Genomic DNA, 16,358 nt, shown 5'->3' on the forward strand with positions numbered 1-16,358 from the left:
TTGGGGAGAACAACAAAAAGATGGGTGGTTTATTGAAGGTTTGGTCCAGACACTTATAAAAATACAAACTGGCATGAAATTCAACCACATGGCAAGTCCATCTTCACAGAAGACAAGTGAGTGACCCCCTGGGGAGGGCAAGGTGCTACCCCAGAGAAGAGGCCCACCGGGCACTGGGCACAGATAGCAGGCCTGGGCTTCTTCCTTGCTCTGATCCAGCAGTCGACCTGTCCCCAGATCTTCAGCCTTGGCCCCCAGCAGGCTCAAGGACTCAGTCCCACAAAATCCCAGTCTTCCTGGGGGATGGCATGACACCATCAAAGCAGCTAATAGAGACCCTATGTTTGCCCTGCCTCTGCTCAAGAGAGCCCAGGGCTGTCTCTCCTGCAGCTCCTCTTTAGCCTGTGAGGAGGGAGTCGGTATCTCTCAGGGTCACCTCAGACCCTCTGACTGCCCCCATCACTCTTCCATCTTGTCTGTCTGGCTTGGCAATCCCAGCTCAGGTAGCAGGGGTCCCTCCTCCAGGGAATCTTGGAAGGGCTCTGGCTCCTGGAGGTGGCAGGAAGGGTCGGCTTGGCTCAGAGAACTCGCAGGAGACGCAGAATTGGGAGCAGCAGCAGCAGCAAGAGACAGAGGGGGCTGGGAGTGCCCCCCCCTTGCCACCCTGATGTGCCACTCTCTCCAGGGCTCCCAACAGGATGGGCTGACTCGGACTCTGTGAGGTGTAGGGGGCGGCACTGGTGAGTCCTCCATTTCAGCAGCCTCCTTCCAGCCCTCCCCATTAGCTGTTCACTCCCATCCCATTCTCAGGGTCTCCCAAACCAGGCACTCCCTTCCTATCCTCTATCACCTCATCCTCTTTAAGCCTCAACGTCCAAGTCTCCCCCAAATTGCCACTAGAGACAAGGAGTTCAGCTCAGATGTTGAAGGGCCTTGTTCCTGGAGATGCCCTTCCCTCAGCCCAGCATAAAGGGGTGCAGTGGAAGCTCCCACAAGGCTAAATGGGGAAGAAGAGGCCATGGCTTAATGCCTCCCCGGGGCCCCTCAGAGTCTGATGCTCCACATTCTCCCCACTCCTTCCCTCACTCCCAAGGGCCCCACACTAGCCAGGTGTTCCCCATGCCCCAACCCACTTACTGCTCTCCTTGCAGCAGACAGACACCTGGAGCCTCAAGCACTGGCCAGAACTCTCCGGAGCTGGCACTGCTGGGTGGTAGGGAATCGGGAGAGAGAAGTCAGCACAGGCTAGTTTGCACGCCTCAGACCCAGTTTCAGACCCCCCAGCTTCTCTTCCCTCCAGTTCCTGGAAAGCTTTTCCTTACTTTTGGCCCATACCCAGGTGCTGGGCCCCATTGGTGCTCCTCATCCCCCTAGTCCCCTTTCCTAGCTCCTCTTCTCTCTCCTCCTCTCTATAGACTCACTCTAGATGTCCCCCTACGCAGTCCTGGACTCAGACCCCCTCCCACCCCACTCCCTGATCCAGCCTCTCCCAGCTCCCAGGCCTGGCCTTTGTTCCCAGGCCTCTCCCTCCCCCGCACCTCAGGCTCTCTGCCCTGACTGGTGGCAGTGGCAAGGTACCCCATTCCTTTCCCCACCTTCCCCAAGAGACAGCCAGAGTGCCCTTCCTCACTCACAGATGTAGTAGTAGGTCTCTCCAGGCAAGAACTCGAAGCCAAGGGAGAAGGGCGTGAAGCGCTGAATCTTCTCCGAGAACGGAACAGGGCCAAAGGGAGCGAAGGGGAAGGAGCACACCCAGCGCTTGAAGGCACCTGCCCCCTCTGCCCGGCAGGCCTCGTAGCCGGGCCGGTCCACCATGTATAAAGCAAACGTCTCAGGGCCCTCGGGGGGCCCTGGACCCTCATAGTGCGGGCAGAAGATGTCTAGGTAATCGTTGAGGTGCAGATTCACCACGGCGTCTCCTCGAAGCAGCCTGTGGGCACAAGGCAGGCACCGGCTGAGGGGGTTATGGAACAGCATGCCTGGGCACGAGGGTCAGAGACACCCCTTCCCAGTGGTCCCTGCTGGCCTCTCCCCAAGGCTGGAGAGGGAGCAGCTCAGCAAGGCCTGAGTTCCCCAGACTGACAACTCTTGAGAGATGAGGAGAGTGCAAGAAATGGATGAGGTAACTGATTAACGGGTTCGATTCATGGGCTCTGAGAGGTTAAACGACTCAGTGCCCACAACCATGGAGCTCCAATGTGAGAAGGCCACTCACCACACTCTACCTTTTGGGTTGGAGCTGTCACCCATCTCTCTAGCTCCAGTGCCCAACACACGGGCTGGCATAGCACCTGTGCTTGATAAATGTTAGGTGGGTGGCTGCTGCGAAGAAGCTGGGGCACAGATCTGGGTCCACAGTGCAGTCACAGACGCAGAGATGGAGACTGGGAACAGTATCCTCATTAGCAAATGCAGAGAGAGGAAGACTGCCCTTTAGACCTCAACCCAATGCTGAAAAGAATGCCATGGTAAAAAAAGGAATGAGGGAGTGAATGGTGGGTGCCTTCCTTTTTTTGCCAGGACAAGGAAGTGCCAGACATGGAGGAGAGCTCCCTCCACACATCACCCAATCTTCAGCTTCCCCAGGACCCCCTTCCCTACCTCTTGGGAGCTGCCTGGGGAGAGGCAGTCCAAGTGGGAAGGGCTGAGAGAGGCTGCCTGCCACAGCATCAAATATAGCATGAACCACCTCCCCTCTCCCCTCCATACACGCAGCCCAGCTTGACTTATGAAAGGCCTCCAAGTGTCCCTCAATGGGTGGTCCAAGGACCACCTGCATCAGCAGTTCTGATTAGAGATGCAGATTCCTGGGCTCAGCTCATACCTACTAGAACACAAGCTGGGCCTTTGTATGTTTTGTTCCGCAGCATCTTCAGCGCCTAGAAAAGTGTCCTGCACAAGGACAGTGGTCAATAAATATTTGTGGATTGAATGAATGAATCAGAAACCTCAGGGCTGGGGGCTAGGAATCTGAATCTTTAACAAGTCCTCCAAGCGATTCAGAGGCACTGGTCTGGAACGGAGAGAGAGGAATTGTTGGAAGACAATAGCTCTCATCACATGGTATTGGTATTGTAATGACCTGTCTGGACGCCTCCCCTCCCAGGGGGTCTTTGGGCTCCCAGAGGGGAGAGTCTAGATTTCATCTCTCGAATCCTCAGCATCATCCTAGCACAAGTCCCGGCACACACTACACGCTTAATAAATGCTAGTGAGTGAATAAGTGAACAGAGTCACAGATTACCTCAAATAGAAAATCAGAAAGGAAAACAGATGGAGCAAACAGAGAGAGGCAGGGAGAACTGGGAAGGAGGATGCAAACAATAAAAAATATCGAGGTTCAAAGGCAGGCAGCTCAAGAGAGGAAAAGAAATAATAGTGTATATATCTGTACAGCCTGCACCTCTTTCACACACATGACCTCAGTCAGCCCGCCTGATTTCCCAAGGTACCAGGTATTACTAGCCCATTTTACAGATGAGGTAACTGAGGTTAGGGAGGTCACACGACTTGCCCAGAGGTGATTTAGCTAGAAGGGCCGGGACGAGACCGGGCAGAAACAGAACGACCGATAAGGACTGAGATGAAAGCAGAGATACCGAATGAAATCAGGAGACAGAGCGAGCGCCAGAGGGGAGTCCAAATGAGCAGGAGGAGAGTAACCTACGTTCTTTCACGAGAGTTAAGTCCCCTCCCTCCCTCTCAAGCCCGCCTGCCCCAGCTCGGGCCAGAGGGAGTCTGAGGATCTCCAGGAAAGAAGCAAGGGGGGCGGGGCTCGGAGTGCGGACCGAGGCCCCCCAGCTCCTGGCCCCCAGACCCCACAGACTGCCCTCGGGGCTGGGGTCCTCGCCCGCCCCACAACACATGTGGGCGGGGGGAGACGTGGGGCGCGCCTCGCCCCTCCCCCCTCCTCCCTCCCCTGCCGGCTCAAACAAAGGAGTCCCGGCGCGCAGCCGGGCTCAGGCGGCGCCGCGCACAGAGCTAGTATCGGGCGCGCGCCCGGCCCGGGAACGCGCAGGCCCGGCTTGTCGCTTGCCAGGTTCGGCCAGGCTACCTGGGGTTACTGGAGTTCCAGTAGACGGCGTGGCGGAGGCCGGAGCCCCCTCGCAGAGAGGAGCCCAAGAACGCGGCCCAGAGGACAGTCCGCAGCAGGGGCAGCAGCCGCATCGCCCCCGGGGTCAGTCTGATCTGGTCCGGCCCGTACCGGCCCGCTTCGCAGTCGCGGCGAGAAAGGTACAAAGTCGAGGGGGCGGGGGGTGTGGGGGAAGGGGGGGTGGAGAGCGGAGACTCATTGGCCACGCCCCTGGATAACTTTCCACCAATGGGAGCACGTCTCCGCCTCTCCGCTCAGAGCGAACTCTGGTTAACCTTCTGTGCGCCGTAGCGCGCGCCTGGTTAGCCAAGCTCGGAGGCAAGACCGCATTGCGAGGGGACAGGGAGGAGGGACGTATTCCACTATCTAGGAGTTTTTTTAGGGAGGTCCTGTCTTTCGTGTCTGCATTAATACAGGGTAGAAAGCCTTATTAGAAGTTTGAAAGATTTAAATCGGAGCACAAGGCCTTTGCCAAGAAAGAGGAAAGTGAGGCACAGGCGAGGATCTGAGCCCGTCCAGACACCTTAGCACCTTGCCTCTTTTTCTTTGCACGTCTAGGGATAGCGCGAGGAGAGAAGGGACAAATCGCCTCATGGGACACTACCCCCGCCCTCCCATCCCCTGCTGTAGGTGGCAAGATCTAATGCCTACCTTGGGGTTGGCTCCTGTCCCTTTCCTCCCCACACCTTCGTTCTGGGCTAAGGGCCCACGCGGCCCTAGTACCGAAGACGAAGTAATGAGGTGGTTGCGGCCTATACAAAGCACCTTTGTTCCCAAGCCCTCAGGTGGGGGCGGGGGCGGGGGAGGAGGCAGGTGCGGGGCCTTGGGATCCTGGGAACCGCCGCCCCACTCCACCCCAGCTCCGGGGCTCTGAGAGCACTAGCGAGATTAACTTTTCCCAGCCACTGGTCAGAGGGTGGGGACGGGGAGTCCAATAGCTTGGCCGCTCTGTCGATAGCCGCCTCCAGGAGCCGCGCACCGTTGCGGGTGAGGACTTGGCAACTAGGGGTGGCAAAGGGCGTACAACTCCCTGTGGTACTGGACTGCGCAGAGAGGCATCCCAGCCTGGGCAGAAACAAGCCCCGAGCATCCCAGGGGGACACACACTGACCAGCCTGGGACTCTCGCCCTCCCTATCCCGTCTTCGACTGAGGCGGCAGCGTCTCCTGGCGACCAGACCTGGAACCGCAGCAGGGGCGACCTGGTCTTCCCTGAGCCAACAAACTCCGAGGCGCGCTCCCAAGATCTCACGTTTATTGCAACTGAGCAGAGACAGGCTGTGCGCCCCTCCCTCAGCCCTGTCCAGCGCCCAGTCCCTCCCCAACTCCTAGCTGCAACTCGACAGCGCAAGGAGGTGCCCGGTGTCTTAAGACGCCTGCTCCGTCACATCCAGGCTCTGGCTCCTTGGGTCATCGCGGGGGACCGCAGGGGACAGGTCCCCCTCTTGAAGTCCTAAATTCAGGTTGGAGGCAGCGAAACCTCAGGAGAGGTCAGAGGTAGAGCGAGGACACTGCTGGGGGCGGCGGGGCAGGCCTGGGGTGCGGGAAGCCAAGAAAAAAGGTAAGAGGTCTCCCTTTCCCCAGACAGCTTGCCCTGCCCACCCATCCTCAGCGCCCCTCCCCACCCACCTGGAGGGTAAAACTAGGGGCAGGATTCCAGCTCCTGGGCCAGGCAGGTCACCCAAAGGGCGCTGGCCCTGGGGGTCAGCAGGCAGTGGCTTCCTCGGGGGTGGGGGCTTGACAGGCCCCTGAGACTGAGAGAGAGAGGGCAGGAGGCCAGCTTGGGAGGGGGTATCATGTTGCCCGCCCCCAATGCACTGGTGCTGGGGAACACCAGCTTAGGAGGGCGGCACCAGAGGTCACCTTTGTCTTCAAACAAACCTGTCACCATTAAAGACACCACTGGGTATGTGCCCTTAGGCACGGAGGAGGCATCTCGCCACGGCCACCACCATCGCCACAGCCACCACCATCGCCACAGCCACTAGCACCAGAGACCTGGGTAGGGGGAGAGGCTGTGCCCTTCTCTCCCCCCACTGTTACCTTCGAGCGCCTCACGACTGGGTCAACGGGCAGAGGGCGAGTGGGGGGATTGGGTCGGTCAGCCAGCTCAGCCTGAACAGAGAGAGGTGCAGTAGCTGTGAGAGCACAGCCAGGGGCAGTGGGCATGCAGTGGTTCTCCCAAGGGCTTCAGGTCAACATGCAAAGTCAGCCAGGGGGCAGGAGAGAATGGAGACATGCACACAGGGCTTGGGTGCATGCCAGCAGATGCCTCAGAGGAGGAAGGTATGGGTCACCAGTGGTGTCCCTAGCCGACTGCAGTCCCGCCACTGACCACTAGATGGTGGTAGAAACCAAGGCAGGAGGCTCACCCTTTGCTGCTTCTGGGGCTCAGTGTGTCTGAAGGCTGAGGGGTACCCTGGTCCTCTAATGAAGGGCACCACTGGCAGGGAACAGGGATGAGAACTGCAGTTGGGTACCAAGCCTCCCACCAGCCCTGGGCCAGGGTGGGGCCTGGCCCAGATTTACCTGGAGTCTCTTGGGCACAGGGTCTGGAGGCAGCGGCCTGGAGGGGGGGGCCGGGAAGCCAAGAGCACTAGTCTGCCAAGAGAGCAGGAGGAGCAGGCAGGTACAGAGTGGGCAGGGGGGGGAGCAGAGAGACAGATGTGGGCAGAGAGGGGTTAGTGCCCAGGGAGGGGTGGCCAGGGTCCCAGGGACAGTGGGGGCTGTGAATGCAGAGTTATTTAGTGGCATGCAGAGGGGGTGACAAGTGGTGGGGTGGGCATGCAGACCACCTCCATACACATACTCCTGTCATCAGATCCAGAGAGCTCAAGGCAGGGGCACTCACCAGCCCTTCTACACATGGTGACCTGGGCCTCTTCAGGTCCTGGCACACTGAAAGCCATTCTGGGCACCACCCCCCTTGCCCTCCAGAGGCCACTGCTGGGAGCACAGGTAGACCCACCTCTCAAAGCCATCAGCTTGGCCAGCTCAAAGAGCTCAGCAGACCCTCCTCTAGGTGACTGCCCCTCCCTACTCGAGGCTGGACTCTGCTTCTCGCCTGCAGCCAGGGGAGGGGAGGGGAGGGCTGGCCCTGACTCCTTTGATTGGCTTTTGGGCAATGTGAGTCTTTTTCTGAGTCTAGAACCTTCAATACCCCCCACCCCAGGGCCCAAGCTGGATGCCCGACCAAGGTGGGTCCCTCTCTCCTCTGGCATCCAGGACTCACCTTGGCGCCTGAGATCAGCAGGGCCCTCTGCGGGGGTCCTGGGCGTTCTGGAGGACCAGATTGGGCTGCCCTGAGCATGGAGAAGAACAAGGAGGGAGAGGGCCCAGCCTCAGACTCTTTTCTCCATCCATATGTGACCCTTGAGTACATGGTTAACCTTTTGCAGCCCCTTGGAGAGGAACTCGTGTGTTTAGGCCAAATCAGGGGTGAGGAGGGGGAGTGGATCAGTCTCGGGGGGCCCCTCTTACCCAGCACAGGGGTTCCTGGGGAGAAATGGCCTTAGCATCCCAGCGGCCCTACACAGGTCTACGTGTGCGGTGAAGAGCTACGGGGCACGTGTAGGGAAGGGAGGCGTGTAGGGTGTGGTCCAAGGGGCTTGGTGTCAGAACCAGGTGGCAGGGGCTGCAGAAGGGGTGGGGGCAGAGCTCCAGAGCCGCTGTCCTCCACAGAGGTGTTTAGGGAGCTGGTAGCAGGGAGGCTGGTACCTGTATTGGCAGCTGGGTCCCTTGAGTTGGCAGAGTCGCTGGCGCAGGCGGGCACGGTGCCAGTAGCTGGCACCAAGCAGCACCAGGACCACCATCAACAGGAGGCTGAGGGGCAGCCCTGTGGTCAGGGAGCTGGTTGCTGTGGGGTGAGGGCGGGTTTGGAGGTGGGCAGGACTAAGAACTCTGCTCCCAGAGAGGGGCGGGGGCAGGGCATGAGGTCAAGTGATCAGAGAAGGTGTAGGGGTCAGGGGTCACAGCGAGTTGGAAACCAGGAGTGAAGGCGTCAGAAAAGGAGGGGGTTAAAGGATGGGCCGCTTTGCAGCCCCTGCCCCCCTGCCCGCGCTACCTCTGATCTGGGTGGTGCAGTCAGGGGGCGCCCAGCCCTCCTCACAGTGGCAATGCCTATTGCTGTCGCAGACCTAGGAGGTATAGGTTGAGCAGTGAGGGGCTCTGCACTCTGTCCCCAGCTTTTCAAGATCTCAGATGTCCACACCTGGAAGGTGTGCTGTGGATGGTGGGGTGGAGAGGGCCGGAGCTCTGGAGGAGTCACTGTCCGTGCCAGGAGAAAGTAGATCGAGCTAACACTGTGAGTACCTCCTATATGCTGGACACTGTGCTAGAAGCTTCCATACTCATCTCATGTACCCCAGGAAGTGGGTACTATTATTATGCCCAATGGATAGATAAGGAGACTGAGCACAGAGAGGTTAATAACTTGCCCCAGGTCACACAGCTAGGCAATGGTAGAGCAAGGATTAGAACCCAGGTATATATGTTTCTAAAGCCCATCATCCTTTTTCTCCCTGGAGGCTCCCTGCTCCCCCTCCATCTCCCCTATGCCAGCTCACCCCATGTCCATGGCATTTCCTCCGACATTCCTGTGCTCCCAGGAGATCCACGGGCTGGCATCGACGGTTGAGACACACCTGCCCAATGGGGAGAGAAGAGCAAAGATCACGTTCTCACAAAGCTTTACTGGCACTGGGAGGCCAACAGGGCTCAGGCTACACCCCCTTTTATAGATGGGGAGGCTCATGGATGACTTGAAGTAAAATCTGCACTCCCCTTGGAGTTTGTGCCTTCTCCACAGACACTGAGGCCTGGACACTGCTCACCATGGCCCGGACATCCCTCCCCACCTGGTCTTGCTCACCCAGGCTGCTCACCAGGCCAGGGCCACAGGCTGTGCCAGGAAGAGTCAGGAGGGGCTGAGCCACATCGTTGCCCAGGTCCAGGTGTACCCAGCTGCAATTCAGCTGGGTCCCATTGGCTTCCAGTGTCTCCCAGTGCAGATCTTGGGCTGAGCCCAGCAGAGGCTGGGCCATACCCCCCTGGCACTGGAGTTGCCCACAAATGGCATCTCTGGGTGAGGGAAGAGGTGCAGGCTCAGTGGGAGTGGGGCCAAGGCTCCCACAAACCCAGGGGAGGATCCAGGCTTCCTCACTTACCTAGTGGCACAGGACATGTAGCTGCCATTAGGGCTGCGCCCACAGTTCCCAAAGGCATCTCCCCGAGTGTTGGCAGTAAGGAGGCAAAGTGGTGTGGCCGGCTGGGCCCCAGGTCCCCAGAGAGCCTGGCACTGCTGGGCGTAGGAAGCACAACGCCCTTCCATGCACACGGCCAGTCCACCAGCACATGGCTCACCGTCCCCCAGGCTGATGTCAGGGGGGCACTGGGAGCTGTCTCCTGGGCAGAACTCAGGCAAGTCACAGTCACCTCTGGGAGGGCGGCACTGCCAGCCAGCCGGGCGCAGCTGTGGAGGGTGCAGGAGCATCAGTGTGGGTGCAAATCCAGCCAGGCCCTGGGAGTCAGAATGACCCTTTCCAGCCTGGCCCCTGGCGGGCGAGCTCTGGGGGGCCAGTTGAGTCTGTGCCTACCTGGCAGTTTTGACAGCAGGGTCCATTGGATGCACACTGTGCCCCTGGCCTCAGCTGGCAGGTGAGGTAATTACAGCAGGGATCAGTGCACTCCTGTGGGCAAGGGCAGAGGGGCCGAGCATCAGAGCAGCCTGGGCCTGAGAGCCCACCCCCCACCCCTCCTCCCAGAGCCCAAACCCAGAAGGCGCCCACAGCCACACGGCGAGGGAGAGCTAGATGTGATGATCCCTGTGCTATCCTTGCAGACAGGGAGGTGGCCGAGGTGTGAGAGGTTCCTTCAGGACCAGAGAGGGGCTCGGGAGGCTGGAGAGGGCTAAGGAGCCAGGGTGAGGGCACAGAAGCGAGTGGGGCCAGGCTCTGGGGGAGGGGCTCACATCAGCGAAGCCACAGTCGCACTGCTCGCCCGGGTCCACAAACATGTTTCCACAGCCTTTGGCCATAGAGGGCAGGCCGGGCAGCTGTTCAAAGAGGCAGCTGCCCATCCCATCCAAGAGGGCTTTCTCCAGGGCCTGGCGGCTGCAGTTGCTGAAGTTCAAGCCTGGCAGGAAGCTGGGGAGGGCGGCAAGGAAGGTTGGAACTGCGGATGGCTCCCTGCCCCCTACCCCATCCCCTCTCTACATCCTGCAGTTACTCACTCTGTGGAGGCCTCCATGATGCAGCTCTTGGCTGGGGCTGGGCCTGGACAGGGGCAGCTGTTCCCAGGGGAGTCGTGGTCCAGACCCAGGCTGTGGCCCAACTCATGGGCTATCGAGGAAGCAACTCCCAGGATGCTTGTGGAGTGGTCCTGTCATTGGGGAGGGGTACCCCAGGTCCAGCACCAGCCTGACTGCTCCTGTTCTCTCATCTGACCTCTTGGGCACTCAGCAGGGACTGCCTCCCTCCTTAATTGCTTCTAAAGTAGGAGGAGAGTCCAGGCCTGGGTGGCAGGAAACCTGGGTTCTAGCTCAGTCCTGTTCTCCCGCCCTCACTGTGTGGCCCTGGGAGATCACCTCTGTTCTTTGGGCCCCAGTTGCTCCCTCCTGCCCCAAGAAATGGGAGGACCCCATAGGTGAAGACCGTGTACATGGATGAACTGGACATAACTGAGAGGTGCCCTGACAGCAGAGGTCACATCATGCACCCCTACCTTCTATACCCACAGCTTTGGGGTTGGTAACTTTGTAGGGGGTTTTAGTGAATAAATGGTACCACAGTTGGGAGAAGCTGAATTGGGAATGGGGAGAAGATTTGGAAATAGCTCACCATGTTCACGCCTCCTGAGAATTCAGGAGAACAGATGGAGTTCTGAATGGCCATGCCCACCACGGGCCCAGAGAATGAAGTAGCACTGTGGGATTGAGAGGTCAAAGGTCAAGGCCACAAGCCAAGGTGGCCAGGGCTTCAAGGCCTCAGGTGGGGAGGGTGGGTATGAAATTGGCCAGGCCACTGGCTGAGCCTGGGGGTCTTACGTCACCAGCTGGGCACTGTCGTGGGGCAATCGAGGCAGCAGGTCCACCTGGCGCCAGCGGAGGAAGCTGTTTAGTGTGAGACCTGGGTCCTGGTTTATCTCTACCAGGTCGCGCTGGGTCCAGGCCTCCAGGCCCACTAACGCCACCCGGACATTCAGGGGCCGGAAGAACTGAAAGAGAACTGGGGCTCAGGAGAGGGGTTCCCGAGGTCAGGAGGCTGTAAGGATGCTGCCCAGCCCAACACTCACTGTGTCCAGGAGGACAGCCACTTCCAGTGTGCGGTTCAGCAGGTACTGGAAGTCCTGGTACTTCTGGACCTGTGGGTCAAGAGAGGTGACCATGACAGGCGGCAGGGTAGGCAGGGGTCAGGGGAGGACATGCAGGGGCCAGCAAGCTCACCTCGGAATGATCAGCTACAATCACCAGCTCAACAATCTTGGTCTCTGTCACTACATCCCGCCTCCGCTGTGGGCAAGAGGAAGGAGGATCAGGCACACCCACCACTCACTGCCAGCAGCCGCGCAGGGCTGACCAAGCGGTGTCTACTCCCACCCTGTGTGGTCACACTGAGGAGAGTGAAGAGCCCATTTTACAGATGAACCACTGAGAGTCTGAGAGGCCTGGGGCCTGCCCAATGTCGACTAAGAAGTAGGTTATGAAGCTGGGAGTAGAGGCCTGCTTTTCTGGCTCCAAATTCAGTGCTTTTCCCGAAATTTTAATAATAATAATAATAGCCAACACCATCAAATACCATCTGCCAGGTACAGTTCTCAGCACTCTGCATATATACTGAGTTATTTAATCTTCAAAGCAAATCTGTAAGGTAAGTAGTTTATTATCCCTGTTTTACAAGTTAGGAAAGTGGGTTCTTATTGCTTTACGATTGGTAACTGTATTTTCTATACCTAAGTGAGAGCTCTCTGCATATGGAATCATAAGACATGAGGAGTTTGAGTTGAGTATCTGCATCTACATCCTGGATATTCCATTTATTGGTTGAATGGCCTTGGGCAGGTCACTTAACCTCTCTGAGCTGGTTTTCTCACTAAAATAGAGCTATTGATAGGACCTACCTCCCAGGATTGCCAGGAAGAATAAAGGAGATAATGTTCACAGAGTGCCTGGCATGTGGAAATCGCTCCTTTAGTAGGAGCTGTGGTTACTGTGAACAGCTCTGAGGGTCCAGGGGAGCCAGCCCTCGGGACACAGCAGCCCAGCCCTCCTGTCACTCATCCTCACCCGGTGACTGTGGTTCCGTCCCAGGTGGCGCTCTGGTGGAACCCGAGTGGACACAGATGCACGCCTGCTTAGGGCACAAGTGTGGCCTGGCAGGAGGAGGTCTTGGATCCGGGAGATGATGGGGGGACCCTGAAGGTCCCCAGGCCTCAGCTCCAGGGCGTAGCTTCTCTCTGGCGACAGAATCACCAAGCCCCTAGGGAAAGATGCAGGAAGTCAGAAAACTTTTCCGCATGAGCCCCCTCGCTGTCTCCATCTTCATGGACTCCGCCCCCTGTACCTGAGGCCTGAGCAGGTGCAGAGGGAGACCCAGGAGTTGGCATGGCCCTGCACTCCTCCTTCGTAGCAGCAGTGCTCCTACAGAGAGAGACATTAGTGCCCACTTGCAGGCCAGGCCAGGATGTGAGCCCAGGAGACTGGCCTGTGGGTGAGCTTCCTGTGGCCACGTTCCTCCCACATTCTCCAGGGATGGCATCCTCCACTGCCCCTCCCTTCTTCTCTCAGGCCAGAAATAGGGCAGAAGAGGACCTGACTCACCAGAGTATGTCCCTCACTGACCACCCGGGTGCCATCAGGCTGGTACCACACCAGGGTTGGGTGGCCTGGGACTAGTTCCCTGTGGAATGAAGAAAAAGGAAGGCAGTGTTAGCTGCCTCCCAGGATGGTTCAGTGACAGCCTGAGGCCTGCACGTCATAGAGGGGTGGCTGGGGGCCAGCCAGTCCCTCAACCTTCCTGCTTCCCCCAGAGGCAGCAGAGTATAATGGTTGGGCCACAAACTCTGCCAGGCTGTCTGGGTTCCAATCTGGTTTTCACCACACACCAGCTGTGTGACCTTGGGCAAGTTATTTAACCTCTCTATGCCTTGACTTCATATATGAAATGAGGACAATGATAATACATAATAGCATCTACCTTATAGGGATGTTATGAGGATTAAATGAGTTCAAGCACTTAGTACCTGGCACATAGTAAATGCTATATAAGTTGTTAGCTGTATTATTATTATCAGTGTTACCACTGTCATTATTACCTATTCTGTAGCAGCTCCAGGATATGACTCTCACCATCCAATTCCAATTTGATCCGCAAAGCCTCAGGCAGACTGGTCTGTGGGCACCAGAGGGCATGTCACCTCCCTGGCCCTACCCGAAATTCCTATCCTTTCTAACCAGAAAATCTCAGGAGAGCACCAACGATGAGATCACTGGTGGGGGGATCCCGAGGGAGGGGCCAGGAAGCCCTGCCTGGCCTGGGGCATTGTTCTGGGGGGTTGTGTGGGGAGGTCAAGGAAGGTATCTGAGCCGCCCCTTCTCAGCTTCCTGCCTAGAGAGGAAGCATTGAGGAGGACCCAGTGCAGGCCCCAGCCCTTCCTCTGACTCAGCTTTAGAATTGGGGGGTGAGGGGGGGACATTGAGTGAGGCCTTGACCATCTCCAAGTCCCCCCACTGAGAAAACCGATAACGTGAGGCCAAGAAAGCAAGTTTGGCCTCAGATCTCTCCAATGGAGATGGAGGGGTTGGGTGAGGCTGAGCAGACAGATGTGTGTGTAGAGGGGAGTGGGGAATAAGTGAAGCCAGGTGCTGGGGTGTAGCGGGAGAGGCCGCCATGATACAGTGAGGGCCACTCACCTGCTCCTCAGCCAAGCTCTGCCTTGAGACACCTGGTAATGTGGGGGGGCGGGCTGTGGGGGGCGTATTTCTTTATGTGAGGGGAGAGCGAGGCTCACCTGAAGCACCTCTGCTAGGCTGAATGTCAGGTTGTCCTGAAGGATCTGGGGCTCCAAGATCCTTCTCTCCGGCCTTCCTTGCTCCTCCTCAGTGCCACCTGCAAGGACACCCCAAGAGAGTGCTGAGAGAATCAGCACAAGGGCTGGGGTGGCTGGTACCCTCTGATCCACCCGGCTCCCAGCAGTCAAGGCCCCTCTCTGCTTGAAGGACTCCTGCACTGCATGCTGGGACTTCAAGGAGAATACTAGAGGGAGGGGAGCTTCTCTCCCATTCTTCAAGTGCGTCGCACCAAACCATCCACAAGTCCTCAGAAAAAGAAGTTTAGCTTGCCCCTCCCTGTCCCCCTCAGGCCAATCCCAGCTTCTCACAGGGACCCTCCCTCTGTTCCCACTCCCTGTCAAGCGTCGCCCCCAGGAATGCCCCCTCTCGGGACTGGGCGAAGCCTTGTGGCCCAGTGCCCACACACCCTCCCCTTTCCTCACATCAGAGATGCCAGGAACGCCCATTTCTGGGTGAGCAGTGCAAACACCCCCCCCCCCCCCCGCCCCCAAACACCCTATGCCCAGTCAGGCACGCCCGCTCCCCACAGCCTCCGCTTCCTCCCCGACCCCCCCCCCCCCCCCCCCCCCCCCCCCCCCCCCCGCCAAAGGCCCTTTCTCCTCCGGACACTCCACCCCCGCCTGCCTTCTCGGCCCCCGGCCCAAGACAGCAGCGGGAAGTGAAAGTTCCAAGGAGGAGTTGGTGTCCCAGCCTTTTTCCTGGCCAATTCTCCCCTCTCCCGGATCCTCCCGGGCCCCCTCCCGCTCAGCCAGGTTTCTGGTGGCATCCGCACCACGATGAGGGGTGCCTAGCCGCTCAGGCCTGAGGGGCCAGAAGAATTCTCTTCGCCAAACCCTGCGAGCATGTCCACTTGGGGCCCTGGCACCGGGTGGAACGGTCAGCTAGGCCCCAGAGGAGCGAAGGCGTCAGTCCTGGGGAGCAGCTACCCTCTCCCGCGATCCTGAGGGAGCGCTGGACCAGGCCGCTCGGTGCCTGGTACCGAAGCCTGGAAGTGTCCGCGGGGACCATGCAGAAGATGACCGGGCAGGGGGCGCCGGCATCCCCCGACCTTCCCTCTCAACTCCATCGCCCAGTCGCCGAGCCCTCGGCCCGTGACAACAGACCAGGGCGGGCTGCGCTCTGGTCGGGGTCTCCCAGGGTCTCCGGCCGACCCCAGTACCCCGCTGCCTCCCGACTTCCCTGCGCCTCCTCCCAGTCCTCCCCCCTGCCCACTCCCGGCCGGGTACTCACCTGTATCTGGGAGCGGCCGGGAGGGCAGAGGGCTGCCCGCGCCCAGGAGTCCCAGGGCCCAGAGCAGCGCCAGCCGCATGGCAGCGGCGCCCGGGGCCGGGCGAGGGCAGCAGGTGCTGGGCCGAGCGCCGAAGAGCCGCGGCCGCCGGGTCTGCTTCGCGCACCCCGCCGCCCTGCGCTGCCACCAGGCTCCTCCCCGCCCCGCCCTCTCCCACCCGGTCCCGAGCCAGGCTCCGCCTCCGCCTCGACTCCGCCCCCGGGAAGGCCCCGCCCCCGTCGCGCGCCGGGTCCTAAAGAGGTGAGGACCCAGCCCCCGACTGCGATTAGCCGTACGCTGCTCTCCTACGCCGCTTTCCTGCTACTGTGCAGGTTGGCAGCCGATGTCCGGTCCGACCGGCTTGGGCGTAGCTCCTCTCCCTGGCTCCGGCTCCCGACCCCTTCCTAGCTGCTTCGTTGCCCGCCCGCCTCACATCCGCGCCCCGGATCTGCGGGGATCAGGCGGGCCAGGCAGCGCCGGGCTCACCATCCCGTACCAGACCCCTGCGAAGCGCGGGCAGCAGGAGTGTACAAGGCATTTTATTAAACAGGAAGGAGCCGGGTGGGAGAACGAGCAGGACGCCTCTTCACTCCGCGTAGGTAGCGTCATCGTTGCTGTCGCTGTAGGCGGAGGAAGAGAGCTCCTCGCGGGGTGTGCAGACTGGGCACCGCTGCCGCATGTCATCCCAGCACGACCGGCAGTACACGGCCCCGCAGTCAGGCGTCGGGCACACGTAGGACTCCGGCCTTTCGGGTGCCTGGCACACCACGCAGCGCCGGCGAAGCCAGCGGCGCAAGAAGGGGCAGCGGCGGTGCAGGATATCCACCAGGCGGTGGCGCTGTTGGGAGGCGAGGAGAGTTTAGAGCCAGTTGGGGAGTGAGGCTGGAAAGAAGGGGTACCAGGGGAACTGGACAGCGCTTCTTGTTTGAAGTC

The 16,358-nt window shown here is 59.5% G+C and overlaps 3 protein-coding genes and 1 long non-coding RNA gene across 19 annotated transcripts in view; 1 reads left to right on the top strand and 3 right to left on the bottom strand.

Annotated features, from left to right (window-relative positions):
• On the bottom strand, window positions 1-4,258 carry EFNA4 (ephrin A4). 7 transcript variants are annotated; one of them, XM_014739908.3, is made up of 4 exons: window positions 4,055-4,258; window positions 1,635-1,930; window positions 1,138-1,203; window positions 1-549 (listed from the first exon to the last, which is right to left on the bottom strand). In XM_014739908.3, the coding sequence occupies exons 1-4, from the start codon at window positions 4,165-4,167 to the stop codon at window positions 500-502; spliced, it is 525 nt and encodes a 174-aa protein (XP_014595394.1). In that variant the 5' UTR covers window positions 4,168-4,258; the 3' UTR covers window positions 1-499. The 7 variants fall into 7 exon arrangements, with proteins under 7 accessions (XP_014595394.1, XP_005610115.1, XP_014595393.1 ...); XM_005610058.4 differs by having other exon boundaries at window positions 1-715; XM_014739907.3 differs by having other exon boundaries at window positions 1,138-1,206.
• LOC138924083 (uncharacterized) overlaps window positions 3,756-16,358 on the top strand; it is a 17,600-nt gene continuing 4,997 nt past the window's right edge. The window contains exon 1 of the long non-coding RNA XR_011438704.1: window positions 3,756-4,233. This is a non-coding gene — a long non-coding RNA (uncharacterized lncRNA). The remainder of the gene's footprint in view (window positions 4,234-16,358) is intronic.
• ADAM15 (ADAM metallopeptidase domain 15) lies at window positions 5,331-15,617 on the bottom strand. 8 transcript variants are annotated; one of them, XR_011438696.1, is made up of 24 exons: window positions 15,389-15,617; window positions 14,098-14,195; window positions 13,402-13,478; window positions 12,908-12,986; window positions 12,651-12,727; window positions 12,374-12,566; window positions 11,534-11,599; window positions 11,383-11,451; window positions 11,135-11,304; window positions 10,929-11,013; window positions 10,322-10,470; window positions 10,061-10,235; window positions 9,687-9,779; window positions 9,258-9,562; window positions 8,976-9,171; window positions 8,658-8,735; window positions 8,156-8,228; window positions 7,810-7,948; window positions 7,325-7,394; window positions 6,622-6,693; window positions 6,465-6,535; window positions 6,136-6,207; window positions 5,722-5,846; window positions 5,331-5,626 (listed from the first exon to the last, which is right to left on the bottom strand). XR_011438696.1 is itself a non-coding variant. In XM_023641056.2 (23 exons), exons 1-23 carry the CDS (start codon window positions 15,465-15,467, stop codon window positions 5,584-5,586), a joined length of 2,583 nt encoding a protein of 860 aa, XP_023496824.1. In that variant the 5' UTR covers window positions 15,468-15,617; the 3' UTR covers window positions 5,331-5,583. The 8 variants fall into 8 exon arrangements, 3 of the variants coding, with proteins under 3 accessions (XP_023496824.1, XP_023496825.1, XP_023496827.1); XR_011438697.1 differs by lacking the exon at window positions 6,465-6,535 and adding an exon at window positions 7,061-7,156; XR_011438698.1 differs by lacking the exons at window positions 6,465-6,535; window positions 6,622-6,693 and adding an exon at window positions 7,061-7,156.
• The window catches only part of DCST1 (DC-STAMP domain containing 1), a 14,541-nt gene continuing 14,131 nt past the window's right edge, over window positions 15,949-16,358 (bottom strand). For all 3 annotated transcript variants that reach the window (XM_001494487.6, XM_070267074.1, XM_023641064.2), the window contains one exon: window positions 15,949-16,263. In XM_001494487.6, the coding sequence (XP_001494537.2) occupies window positions 16,012-16,263 (252 nt within the window). In that variant the 3' untranslated portion in view covers window positions 15,949-16,011. The remainder of the gene's footprint in view (window positions 16,264-16,358) is intronic.

This window comes from Equus caballus, chromosome 5 (genome assembly GCF_041296265.1).
Source record: "Equus caballus isolate H_3958 breed thoroughbred chromosome 5, TB-T2T, whole genome shotgun sequence".
NCBI lineage: Eukaryota > Metazoa > Chordata > Mammalia > Perissodactyla > Equidae > Equus > Equus caballus.

Excerpts from the sequence above, each read along its gene's own strand:
- EFNA4 (XM_001494541.6), bottom strand. The coding sequence starts at position 4,167 with ATGCGGCTGCTGCCCCTGCTGCGGACTGTCCTCTGGGCCGCGTTCTTG. Across the intron at positions 1,931-4,054 it reads TGGAACTCCAGTAACCCCAG|GCTGCTTCGAGGAGACGCCG; the intron begins GTAGCCTGGCCG and ends TTGTGCCCACAG. Across the intron at positions 1,207-1,634 it reads AGAGACCTACTACTACATCT|CAGTGCCAGCTCCGGAGAGT; the intron begins GTGAGTGAGGAA and ends CCTACCACCCAG.
- ADAM15 (XM_023641056.2), bottom strand. The coding sequence starts at position 15,467 with ATGCGGCTGGCGCTGCTCTGGGCCCTGGGACTCCTGGGCGCGGGCAGC. Across the intron at positions 11,305-11,382 it reads TGGCTGTCCTCCTGGACACA|TTCTTCCGGCCCCTGAATGT; the intron begins GTGAGTGTTGGG and ends GTTCTCTTTCAG. Across the intron at positions 10,236-10,321 it reads ATCATGGAGGCCTCCACAGA|CTTCCTGCCAGGCTTGAACT; the intron begins GTGAGTAACTGC and ends CGCCCTCCCCAG.